The 14,533-nt window shown below is 25.7% G+C and overlaps 2 protein-coding genes across 2 annotated transcripts; one reads left to right on the top strand and one right to left on the bottom strand.

The window, feature by feature from the left end:
• The first annotated feature begins 5,988 nt into the window (after nt 1-5,988).
• On the top strand, nt 5,989-7,744 carry LOC126554243 (uncharacterized). The gene is made up of 7 exons (XM_050209334.1): nt 5,989-6,053; nt 6,238-6,421; nt 6,491-6,553; nt 6,623-6,742; nt 6,936-7,015; nt 7,477-7,643; nt 7,713-7,744. The coding sequence occupies exons 1-7, from the start codon at nt 5,989-5,991 to the stop codon at nt 7,742-7,744; spliced, it is 711 nt and encodes a 236-aa protein (XP_050065291.1).
• Nucleotides 7,745-11,711: 3,967 nt separating this feature from the next.
• LOC126554242 (KRAB-A domain-containing protein 2-like) lies at nt 11,712-13,307 on the bottom strand. The gene is made up of 3 exons (XM_050209333.1): nt 13,124-13,307; nt 12,581-12,834; nt 11,712-11,813 (listed from the first exon to the last, which is right to left on the bottom strand). The coding sequence occupies exons 1-3, from the start codon at nt 13,305-13,307 to the stop codon at nt 11,712-11,714; spliced, it is 540 nt and encodes a 179-aa protein (XP_050065290.1).
• Between the last annotated feature and the right edge of the window lie 1,226 nt (nt 13,308-14,533).

The following is a 14,533-nucleotide window of genomic DNA, read 5'->3' as shown; positions in this document are numbered from 1 at the left end:
ATTAAATATTTTTCTATAAAATCACGTCACTCAACCATTGATTAAATACAAAAAATAAAAAAAAACACAAAAAAATAGGTACATTATTTGGCATAATATTTAATATTTTTCGGTACAGACAAAATATTTTATTGAGTTCATATTCCATTTATTTGGGTAATAAATGTAATACTAGATATAATTTGTATAACTGTAATATATTATTATAATAAGAAATAATAACAATTTAATAATTTTAAAAGACAGGATCACATAATAAAAGTATTTCAATTCACGTTTTTTCCGGTTAGCGTGTTATTTTCTAGAAACTTAACCACGACGTAAAACGAGGAATTATTACTGTTGTATAATATAATATATTTTATAGTAGTATTATAGTATGTAATGGAATATGGGCTGATGGGCTGTTTGAGTGTGTCTTGCGTGTTATTGAAATATTCGAAAATATCATATAATATTATATGTATGTAATATTATACCTACTTAGAGAAGCAACATATTAAGTTTTTCAATAATTATTTATAGACTTCAGGCTTCGACCAGGCTGTGACAGACCATTTTATAAAAATATATTACCTAACTATTAATAATTTTATACGAAAATAAAAATATTATTATATAATTCTGTTAGTTTTAATAACATAATTATCATTGTTACGGAATAATATTCTATTATTTCAATTAAAATGTCATAATATTAATATTTTCAAAATATAATTGAGATATTTTGTTTTTTATAATATAATAATCAAATTTTTAAAATATAATACTATTATTTCTGTTAAAATGTCATATTATTATAATATTCAAAATATATTTTTAATAATATATTAATAATTAATTCAGATTATCAGTTTATCATTTCGTTTATGATGTTCTATAATTAATATTTTTACAATATTACCTTGCAAAATAATTATTTGAAATTGTATTAATATTTATTTGATAATATTATTTTTTTAATGAAAATATGATATTAATTTCATATTATCATTACTAAAATGCTATCTGAGGATATACTACAATTTAGTATAATATTTAAGACTAAACCACGTCCATTCTGGTAGATCGTATTTTTTTTGGTAGACCGCATATTGGGAGATAGCCAAAAAAATAGCTAATATTTTAAATTCAGTCGCTCTTAACATTTTTTTCCTATAATGAAATTTTATTTTTCTTTATAGTTATTAATGGAAAACTCATGTAAAACTTTGTGTTGAATTTGTTAACGTTACCTACATAATTATTTAATTAACATATCCTACCCACTGAACTGTATACTATGGAACGCGCATTGTGTATACTTTCTAATATAAAATGTGTAACACTCCTAGAGGCCGCCATATTGAGTCTGCAAATGTTCCTTTCCATGATTTTTCATGGGTAAGACTATTTTATTATCTCAACCAATACCAAATATCAATGATATCACGTTATCACAGAATTATACAGAATAATACACATAGACATATAATCACTGAGATAGATAAGATATACTGGAGCGCGGACTCGGCCGTAAAAACGAGCCGTCGTGTTTGACGTTACCCCCACCACCGAAGGGCAAAACATTTCATTTTTACATAGGAAAATACGATGAATTTGTAAATAACGATTTATTTTCGTTCTTAATCGCTGAGATATTTACTCAAATGCCTATATAATCTCAAGCCTTTTCGTTAGTTTGTAATTTGTTACAATTTTGTATATCTAGTATATTCAATATGGTTGTCTCGTGTTCAGCTTTTGGATGTACTAATAGGCACATTAAAGGTGGAAGTACCTATTCCACAAGTAAATATTAACATTTTATACAGTTTTGTTTGTGGCCAGGGGCCCGGAGGTTTCTTGAAGCCCCGATGGTTTTATAATTTTATATAATTAAATATTTAATCAATAAAAAATAATTTTCGATAAGTAGTCTATACAATCATGATAAAATTCAACAATAACCTGTAGGCTATATCTATACATAAAAAAATTAAAATTAACTTAACTGTATAATAATGATAATTAACTATAAAAGCTAAGTTAAAACAATACAAAATTTAACTGAATAAGTTATATTATATTAATAAGTTTGATTGAACAAAAATAACTAACAAGTTAAGTTATTATAGGTACCTACCTAAATATTAATATTTTATAATATATAGATTTCCACTTAATAATCCTTAATATTAACTTGTTGACCCGACAGAAATTGTCATGTAATTTTATGTTAGATTAAATTGTTTATTAATGTTTATTTATTATTTAACAAGAGCAACTATTTATAAACAAAAATGTCCATTGTAAATCTCAAAATCCCTGCTTGATCACTTTCCATATCGTTATATCTTATATTATAATCATGGTAATACAATAAGGTAATGAAAAATTACTACTACATTTAATTTGTTAAAGAATTAAGAAAATAAATTAAGAATTATGAACGAAAATAATCATAACTACACGTATATCGTATGTAAAAATGAAATGTTTTGCCCTTCGATGGTGGGGGAAGCGGGATTGAGACGGCTCGTTTTTTGTATCATTGCGGGAATGGCGAGTCCGCGCTCCAGTATATCTTATCTATCTCAGTGCATATAATAGAATATGTATATAATATTATATGTCTATGATAATACATTTGCATTTTTCAGTTAATTAACATTAACGCTATTGACGGTTATACACTTATACAGTTATACACGTGTTTGTGCTTCGTAATTAATAATTACTAGCTATAGTAATATTTCATAATGTAGTTTTATGAGTTCGATGTGGAGAAGATCTACATCGTATTCATAAGTAAAACGTAGTACCTATAGTCATAGATCTTATACTTCAATAAGTATAAGGTGTATGAGTGTAGACGTGGTGCAGTGCAGTTTTTTTTATAATGTATAATTTTCATATTAATTTTGCATTAAAAAGTAATGAAAACAGGAAAATAAATTTGTATATAACCATGGAAGACATAGGTAATTATATTTTATTTACTATTGGTAGGTATTATTGCATAACATGTATTATTGTATGTAATAATATATAATTTTTATTAATATAAATAATTTTAATACTACCTTGCTAAATTTTAAACATTTTGTAGTATTGCTAATGTAGTTAAAAGTTTACGTTTGTTTTTGCCTATCATATTTATATTAATTTTTTTAGTTTCATGAAAGTTTCTTATTCTTATGAAACATAATGATATTTTTTTTATTAAAATTGGAATATGGTTTTTTCAGAATCAAAGGAATGTGTATTTAGCTGATTAAATAAATGTTTTTGACTTAGGCGACTGAAAACAGATAATGCTAAATTTTGTGAAAAATCATGTTCACCTATTTCTGCAATGTCATTTAATACTTGGTGATATAATAATTCTGTCTTGTGGCAAATAGTTATAACATCACTTGCTGGTATTATAAGGCCACCTTGGCTTTTTTGTATTATAAGAAGCACACGATTTTCTTCTAAGTTTCCTTTGTATAATGCTGCTATACAATCATGACATTTTAGTCGTTTGCTAACCTACAATTTGTTTTATTTAAATTAATCTTACAGTTATGATTAAATAAAATTTTAACTTAACCATTTGAACAACATATCCTGCAACTAAAGCAACTGCATTCTCTGAAAATTCACTTAGTACAAAATAATTGGGTAACATTTCTAAGCCTATATCATAGAGTTCTTTTAGAATTTCTCTATTAATGATCAATATTAAAATCAGGTAAACAACTCATATTATCTTCTTTAACATTAATATCTTCATATTTAACAATTCTTTAAATTTTCTATCATTAGATATAGATAAAGTATCATTATTTGGCAGTGTATCTTCAAATCTAGCTACTGGCACACGGGTTGTAAAAAGGATTTCTGTTTGGTCCAAAGATTTAACATTTCCACCGGATGATTTGACACAATGATGCATCAATAATTTTTTGTACGCAGCACTGAAATTCCTGGGTGTTGGATTTACACACCATCCACCTCGTGCTCTTATGGCATTAAAAAATAGCTCTATATGATACTGAGACATTTTATTGTTAAGTAGATACTTAAATTGATCAGGATTTTGCTCGATTACTTTTTTATATATATCTACAACACTTATTGATGAAATTACTATTCCTGTAAATAAAAAAAAAAGTATAGCTAGATTAGGAACATTAATAATATCTTCTAAAACAATTTCTTTTAAATCATTTTTCAGTCAAAATAAATTCTAATTAGTGATTTTTGTGAATAATTTTTTTAATAAATAACTTAGTTATTAATTATATAGGTAAAATATATTTTTAAACTTTACCTAAAAACCCAGTCTTTTTTGGATGTTCAACCATTAATCCTTTGCATGGTCCTCGTGTTATTTTTAATATATAATTTTTTATTTCATTTAAATCTTTTACTCTCTGGTTAATGTTTGTAGATCTTAATGAACTTTTATAACCAACACCATGCAGATTTCTGGAATTGAGAATATCAAACCATCTATCAATTGTTCGTATGAACTGAGTAGTTGCCTCGCTGTCTTCAAATCTTTTCATATTAAGGCTTCTACAAAATTCGATAGCATCTGCAACATTCGAGCTTAAAGTTTGGACTGCTATATTCACTTTCATTGGTGATTGTTTCCATTCCAAATGTCTTCTCCTCAACTTATTACCAGCATGAAGTCCTTCATTTTTTTTGTAAAGTAACAAGTTTTTCAATGTATCCCCAGTCAATTTTGTTATTATCACCATCCTAAATCACCGAAGACCAAGCATTTCTTACTAACTTCAAAGCATGGCAAGGGTCTATTATGCAGTGAACTAATTTTTTTGGATGTGAAAAAATGTTATCTTGTTTGTGGTTGATAAATTAGCTCCTAATGTGTGGGCCATAGAAAAATGAGATGCAGGACCATCAAAAGTTAAAGACGGAACTTGAATATCTGAAAAGTAATATATTAAAATTGGAGCTTTTTTTTATTTATTTATAAAATTCATAAAAAAACATACCAATTTCATAAAGTTTTTTTAAAGCTTCTAATATTAATTTTCCTTTGTCTTTTCCATTTAGACCTTTATGAAAAAAATAGCCTATTGGAACTTTCCATGAAGAATCAAGGGCAACTACTAAAATTACCAATAAATTTAAATTATGAGCAAACTTCGGTAAGTAAAACTGTTGATGAAGAAAGTTCTAAGAAAAGTGTAGGTACCGTTAATATATCTAGCCAAATTTAAAATCTTCAACAATTGAAAAAAAACACAACAGTTTTAATTTGTTAACATCAGTTAAATTTTTTAAAAAGCCTTCAGCCTTTGTTTTATTATCTTTATCATGGTTTTTTTAAAATAAAGTATTTAACAAGGATTCTCCAATTCCTTAATATGTTCAGTAATAAATTATAAGTAAACTCTGTCCACCTGACATCAAAATACTTAGGAAGTGTGTACATAGTGTTTTGTTCATCTAGAGCAACTTTCAATTCATTAGTTCTTAGTCCCGATTGGTGAAAGTATGATGAAATCGAAGAGCATATTTGAATAAGTTTATTTAATTCATCTACTTCAGAAGTTAGTTATTCCCAAACTAATGCACTCCTATGAACTGCACACCAAATTTTGATAAATGGACCAGTATTATTAAACATTTTGTTTCTTTCTTGTTCAAAAATAGATCATAAGCCATTTTTCTTACCTATATTAACGCTATTAACGCTAGCTCCATCGGTTGCAATAGATGAAACTAATGGTAAAACTCTTTTGTTGGAATTCGCATCATTGTCCAATCTCCATTATTCTTTGTCATATTTTAATAAAATATAGTACTTAATACTTTGTAGTATTTGAATTGTATATTTTATTTTGCACTTGTTATTTGTTATGGTTAATAGTACAGTGAAATAAAGTACATTTATATTAAATTATTTAAATTACATTTACTACATAAATTATATTATTTACATTACATTTGTTGCATAAATTAAAATATTTATTTGCCAAAATTATGGTTCGAAAGTGTAGTGTACCTGGTTGCAACCAAAAATATTTTAAAGGCCTGGGTTTGTTCAAGTAAGTACTTCAATTAAATATTTTTTATTATTATGTTTTTTTTTTATTATTATTTTTATTTATTAAGAGATTTTAACTTAAAATTATTATATCTCGACAATTATGTACATGAGACTAAAATAAATATAATTTAGTAAAGCTCACACTTTTAAATGGTATTATATACTTATATAAAATTATTTAGAGTTCCATTTCATGATGTTATACGGTCAGAACAATGGTTAAATGTAATTGGCATCAATGAAACTAGTAATAAAAATTACTTTGTTCGCGAAAAACATTTTAAAAGTTGTGATTTTGATCACAACGGAATTAATGTTAATGTAAGGAAATTGAAATTGTCTGCTGTGCCCAGTTTGTTTTTGCCGGTACTAAACAATTTATTTAAAAATGTATAACAACAATTATTTTAATAATATTACCTACATATTATATAGGTAATTGAAATAGTAAATGAAGAACATGAGCATAATAATATGGAATTAACATTTGATGTTGAGGTAAAAATATATCCATTAGATATTTTGAATCTTGTGGATCTTTACTTAAGTTTGAAATAATTTGTTTAGGAAATCAAATTGAATAATGATGGTATCAGTGATGAAAGTTTGGCATTGGACAGAAATGAAATAAATAACAGTATTTGTAATGAAAATTTACCAATAACCCCAAAAATTTTATTTCCTCAAGTAATAAACCACATAAGACATAACATTAAATAAGCATTAAGTTAAAAGTATACATAATAAATTATATTTAGTAGTGCAGCTTTAGTGCAACATACCCCAGAATATTTTTTATTTAAAAATAAGGGAAATATTGTCTGTTTAAATAAAAAAAAATATATAATACACATACTTCTTATAATGTATTATGTATTAGGTCAGCGTTTCCCAAACCATGGGTCGCGAAAGTTTTTTGGTGGGTCGCGACTCGTTGTTACGATTACAGTTATTTCAGCCGTAAATTGATAAATATTCTTATGTTATATTTTATTTCATACTCTATAATAATAATGTTTGGTCTAACAAGTATTGTAGAATAAATGACGTAAAGTTATTACGATTATATTTATTATATTTATTTATTAAGTTATTATTATTCAGTATATTGTATTTTATAAAAAACTCAATGATAAAATTGATTATAATAAAAATCTTATTTATTTACACTTTACACTTTTACAGCGTACTTTTTTTTTTAGCGAGGGGTCGCGTACCTAACAAAGATTAAATTTATGGGTCGCCATAGCAAAAAGGTTGGGAAACGCTGTATTAGGTGGTGTGATAAAACTTGTTTTTACATGATATTTTATAAATTATAAATAATTATTTTATACGATAATTAAGAAATAAAAATGTAGTAATATTATACACTTAAAATAAATAATTATTATTTATTATGTTTAACATCCTTTGGTTAGAAACCCAGAAACCTCTTGTGTTTATTGTAGTAAAAGACATGATATTTTGAGAACCAAAGAATGTTATACTAAAAAACTAGCTGAAATAAAAGAAGAAGAAAGTAAGCTACCTTTGTCTTGTCCTTGTGAAAATAATAAAAACCTCAACTCAAATAAAATATTGATGAGTATGTTTCAAATTAAAAATATGTTATAGCCTTATAGGTTTAATTATTATCTTTTTAATTAACTTATAGCACTGTCGGATACGTGTAATGAAAATTTTTGATGAAAACTCCAAAGTCACTAGCAAGACGTGCCTTCATTCTTGACCATTCATAAATATCATCTCCTTCAAAGTTGATTAAAAACTCCAAAAATATAAAAATTAGTCAAACTAAGTCAAGGAGAATGGTACAAAAGTATAGACGTCAAATAAAAGTGATTAAAAAAATTAAATTGTTATTGAGTAATCTAAAAAGGAAATGTGTTATTCAAGAAAAATTAACATCCTATCTTGAACATACATTCCCAACAGCAATGTCAGAGATATTTAACAGATATAAAAAGGGGGGAGAAAATGTTATTCACCATCATTAAGAGATTTTGCTCTAACTTTAAATATAAAAGTTACTTTTAAAAAAATAGTACAATTCAAAAATATTATTATTTTTTATTTACAATCAAGAATATTTTTTGTATGGGATGAAGAAAACGTAAAACGAGAAAAAAATAAAAAACAAAAACATTTAGCGAAGCAGTCTAAACTCTTATAATTGTGTACATAACATTGTTAAAACATATAACTATACCGTGTGTCCCAAGAAACAGGGTACACTTTATCACTCATTACCCTTTTAATATTTTTCAATTCTGTTTGCGAGATATTAAATTAGACTTATAGATCCTACATTTCTATGATTTAAAATTTTTTTAACTTAAGCATTTTACGCATGCGCAACAAAACTTTATTTTCTTTTTAATGGCAACCCCTATTTTAAATATAATTTTTGGATTGTACTATTTTTTTTAAGTAATTTTGATATATCAACTTATATTGTAAACTAAAAATTGGCTAAATTAGAGTTAAAAATATAATTTAAAAAAAATCTTATTAAATTTGATTTTTTTTTTTTTTTTAAGCATATTCATCTAACCCTATTATATTTAAACGCTTTTAAGGTTATTATTATTATTATTATAATTATACGCTTTATACATTCAAAAATTGTTAATATAATTCTTATAAGATATTATATTTTAATTACTACCGACAAAATGTTGTATAAATTTCAAATAATGTATTATATTTCGTAAAATTAGCAGTTATAAACGTAAAAAATAACGATAACGAATGTTTCAAATATTCAATACTAAGTCAGTACGATAATCGTTTGAATAAATCTCGGTTTAACAAAAAATATTTTGGTATGTTAGAAAAAAAAAGTGGGTTTAATTTTAAATGCATTGATTTTCCAACACCTATAACTCAGTTAAAAAAATTGAAAAAATAAACAATGTATCAATAAATATTTACAGCTTAGATGATAATAATGTAATTTACCCATTACGTATAATCAATATTGAAAAAAAAAATCATTTTGATCTTTTTCTATTTGATGATAATAATACAGCTCATTATTGTTATAATTGTTATATTAACAACTTCTCAAGGTTTATTAGAAGCCAAAGAACTAAAAATTGTTCAAAATTGATTATATGTTAGAGATGTTTTACAAGTTTTGGAAATAAACCGTGTAAAAGCAAACTTTGGGGTGAAACAGGATTAATTAGACATAAAGAAATGTGTATTAAAAATAAATTAGGAAGACCTATAATGTTTGAAAAAGGAGATGACGATTTCATATATTTCAAAAACTATAAAAATACTCAACGAATCCCAATTGTTATATACGCTGACTTCAAATGTATTTTAAACCCTAAACAACCTGATAAATTCTTTCAAAATGGTGTTATATGCCCACCACTATAGACTATAGAGACGCTTGTACTACAGAATATAATAACACCTGTATGTAGGCGTCTTATCTTAGATATTTTTGCTTATGCGCGACAAGACTATAGTATCGGTCTTGTCGACAAGTTAGTCTTGAACCCGACTCATTCGAGTTAAGTAATGTGCTTATAGAATAAATTATATTATTTTAATAACTAATTAGTGTAATATTCTTATTTAAATCCAAAAACGTCTATTCTTTTAATAATAATTATTCCGCAACATTTAATTAACACCCGCTACACAGAAAACGGTTTCAACAAATTGTCGTCTTCGGATACAACCAGAGACACAATATAAAAATATAACAGAACATCACAGGCTCACGCGATGGCGTTCATAACAATGGTAAAAAAAAAAAACCATAAACTCTTTTACACATTTACATAAACTTATAAGTTACGGGTTTTATGTAAAAGTTGACTATAATATTATTCCGAAAAAATTAATAAAAAAGTTTGAAATTCCTAGAAAAGTAGTAATATACAGAGGTAAAAACGCCGCAAAAAATGTATGAATAGTATGATAACTGTAGGCAATAAAATTAATGATATTTATAAAACTAATTTACCAATTAACAAATTAACTTTAAAAGAAGAAAAACATTTTCAAAAAGCTAAGGTTTGTGAAAAATGTTTATTAACTTTTAAAGATAATAATTTGTTAAAAGTTCGAGATCACTGCCATCCCACATATAGCAATATTATATTTTTGTAACATTATTAAAATGTTTTAAAAATATTCATTCATAATCGTCAAAAAGTTTTAAAATATTGTCACAATATTGTTAGATCATCATTTGTCCAATGATTATTTAATTATGAACATATCTAACAACAATATTTACTAAAAATATTGATGATATTATTTTGCATACAATATTTAGCAAATATATTGATGATATTATTTTGGGAATATTTCACTACCATATTAATCAAATATTATTAATAATATTTTGAAAATAATTTTCCAACAGCATTGATCAAATATTAGTTTTCAAATATTTTCAAAATATTTGTATAATAAAATCATAAAAACAATTATACAAATTTACTTATTATAATAAATTAAATAATTTAAAGCAATATAGTAAAAAAAAAAAATAACAAAAATATCTTTTTGAATCCTTCTTTTAAATTTATTTATTATAACATCATGAAAAAATTATACAAATTTATTTATTTTAAATAATTTTAAAAAACACAATAAAAAAAAATTAACAAAAACATCTCTTTGAGTCCTTCTTTTTTTCAGGTGTATAAATATATTAAAATGAAAAAATAAAAGTTATATAATAATAGAATAATCATACTAGAAATAATAAAAAAAATTTTAAGTATACAATTTTTTAATTTAACATTTTTTTTTATTCTTGAAGGAGCTTGTGCCATCCAACTTTTAAATGGTTTTTCAATTTCTTTGATTGTTACTTCTTTAAATTTTTTCATTTTTAAAATCGCTTCTGAAAGAAAAATATGAGAATACAATATACATAGAATAAGTGCATAATATAATATTATTCCCATACATTTTCTGATATATAATGATTTTTTTTTAGTTATTTTTATACAAAAATGAATTTTTATTAAAACTGTTTACACTTATGTATATTACTATCAATTTATGTAATTTACAATCTAAAGATTGTACAATTGTAAATATTAACATCAAAAATTGTATTATACTTACTGGAAACAAAAATTAGGTATTATAAGATATTAATTATATAATACTAGTACCTACATACATTATACACATAATTAAATAGGTACATAAAAAAAAAAAAAAAATACTTGCCTATTATAACTGTACAATGTTGAAGATTTGAAAATGTTAGTTTGCTTACCTAACCTATAAGGAGTAGTAGGTATGACAAAAAATTATCTGTAAATAATTTTTGCATAATTTTTCTCACTGTCTCCCATCAACCGTGTTAATAGAACAATCTAGAAGATAAACTTAATTAATAAAATAAATATAACTTGCAGTATATTATAATTTAGATTAAATCAAGGTGATTTAATTTAAGACCTATATTTAAGGTTTTCTTGCAAAGTCATTTGTAATACATGACTTTATTTTTAAAAGATTGGTTGTAATTTTTTTTGATTTCCAACTTGGTAAGCGGACATTATTTGGCCCTTTATTTAACCATAAGGTAATCAGCCGTTTTGTGACACCCAGACACACCAAGTGTATATGTTACCGTAAATGCCCGATCACTAGGTAAACCTAGGTTTTACTGTTTGTACTCAGTAAATGCTGAAATTCTTAGTTTTATTCGGGCTTTTAATAAACACGTTGTGTACATCCTAGGATATACAAATTGACTTAGTAAAAGCTGATCAATACACGACACATAACATTAAAGCTGCGTAAAAATTATAATTATATATTATTAAAACAAATTACTGACAGTTATTTAAATTCTTTATACAAAATAAAAATCATTTAAAAACAGAATTATTATATTTTATTCTTCATAAAAATTAGTATTACTGGCGGGTAGTTAGAAATAATTATTATTTAAAAATTTTATTTATTTGCACATGTTGTGCTATTATGGCACCTGCTATTACATAATACATTTGACTGGCGGCATTTGCATTTTTTAGTTGTACATTTTTTCTGGCAATCACACCTCAAAAATCCTTGCCCACCTGATAGTGAAAGTTGAGCAATAGCTTGGCGTATGCTTGTTGTTGTATTTGGAACATCGGATATTGAAATAAATTTTTCTTCGCATAATGTAAATTGATTTCTAGTGAATAATTGATTCAATGTACCAGCTTTAGATCCTAATCGATAAAATTCTTCGTCAATAATTTCAACAACTATAGCCAATAATGTGAGAGAATCAATTTTACATCGGTCGAAATCTGGAATGTTCACTCGCACTGTTAGACCAATTAATGCAGCAGGAAATTTTTTATTAGATATTTTTTTCATTTTTTTCGCTTGTTTTTCCAGAGATTGAAGTGACTCTACTCGTTGTCGTTTAATTTGAGTAGAACGTTCAAGTAATATTTTTTCATTAACTTTTTCATTTTTATGTTTCTTCGATAAAATTGTTTTTTCATCGTTGTCTATATTTGTTTCTATATCTACCCCTGTATTTTTATTGATCTCAATATCGATTTTTTTTCCTCGGTTATGATCAATGTCTATGTCCTTATTGATTTTTTCAGTATTATTCTTCTCTTCATTCTCATTGGAAATTGTAATTTTAGAGTCTTCAAGGACAGATATAAGGTCATCTTCATTAATGAGTTCTGTTATCACATTTTTCGGTATACTCGAAGTAGCAAGTCCCATTTTCATTGTACATCCAAACATTGCCTCATAGGGAGATCGTTTTATACCTAATTCAAAAAATAGTAATCATTTATAGCTATTTTTTATTATATTATACTTTATTTCAAAACTTATATTAAAATTGTAGGATTATTTTAATACAAATAATAATTCTTCAATGTTATATTATACATGGGTGTACCACGAAAATCTGTGTTTGTTCTGTTGTATATTTTTTCTTGTTTTTATAATAATTACTAAATACTTTTTAACCTAAAACTGTATGATATAATTAAATTGATAAAAATACCTTTTAAATATACAACAGAACAAAAGTTAATAATAATTATAACTAACCTGAATGAAATGCTGAATTTTTCATTGCTTGAACAAATCGTAAAGATTCAGACCATTTTGCATTGTGATTAGTTTCCATCCAAGTTGCTATCATACTTTCGATGTCTTGATTAGCTCGTTCAACCGATCCTTGAGATTGGCTGTGACGAGCTTTGCCATGAACTATTTTAACTTGAGGCCACATTTCACATACACTGGTAACAATTTTATTTACAAATTCTCGCCCATTATCAGAGTGTAGTATACTAGGAGCTCCAAAGAGAGTGAATATATCTAGAAGTTGATATGCAATTTCTTCTGCGCGTTTACACCGTAGAGGCCGTATAATCACAAATTTTGTCAGGTGATCTTGATAAACCATAATGTATTTAAAACCATTATCTGGGTTTGATTGCATATCAATCAAATAAATTTGACATCGAGAATTCATTTCATTGTGCATTATCGGTTTAACAACGAGTCCTTTTTTTGGCATACTATGCTTTTTCTGGCATGTTTCACACATTTTCAAGTACACATTTATAGCTTCCACATTAATATTTTTGAATTTTTTTTTTAGCATATGATTTATCCGATCCCTACCACCATGTCCTGTTTCAATATGCGCTGAGTGTATAATATCAAAAAGTTCGTCATTACATACGTAGTATCGAATATCTTCAGATCCACTTTCCACTGGAACAATAAGTTTGTCTTCATTCCCAATATAAAGAACATCAAAACGTTTTAATCTCCGATAGTGAATTGATTTTTTGACAGCGATTGTTTTTGCTTTCTTCACTTCTTGTAAATACGTATTGTACATTTCACGTGTTAAATAAAAAGTATTACTAGAATCTTTTTTTTTAATTATTGGATTTAAAACGTCATAAAACCTATCTTTATTAACCATATTTAAATCAAATGTGTCGTGTATTGATCAGCTTTTACTAAGTCAATTTGTATATCCTAGGATGTACACAACGTGTTTATTAAAAGCCCGAATAAAATTAAGAATTTCAGCATTTACTGAGTACAAACAGTAAAACCTAACATTAACTAGTAAAACCTAGGTTTACCTAGTGATCGGGCATTTACGGTAACATATATAATCCAATGGAAACAGATCAACAATATTAACATTGGGAATCAATGCAAGACATGATATTGTGGGTGAAATATGATATTGCTCATTTTTCATCAAAATATAATCTTCATGACTTCTTTTTTCATTGCCTTTTCCTTGTAGGGAAAACAAACATTATTTAGGTAATATTTACCTTCATGTGAACATTTAGTGCAATAAAAGTAACCTGAATGTCCTTTTACTCTTAATATAAAGGCTTTGGCAGGGAAACATCACAACAAATAATTTTAATTTCAATTTTTTTAAGCTTAATGGTCACCCACAATCCACTCCTACTTAGTTCT

This window comes from Aphis gossypii, unplaced genomic scaffold, assembly GCF_020184175.1.
Source record: "Aphis gossypii isolate Hap1 unplaced genomic scaffold, ASM2018417v2 Contig00456, whole genome shotgun sequence".
NCBI classification, from domain to species: Eukaryota; Metazoa; Arthropoda; class Insecta; order Hemiptera; family Aphididae; genus Aphis; species Aphis gossypii.
This window is presented reverse-complemented; position numbering and strand designations above follow the sequence as displayed.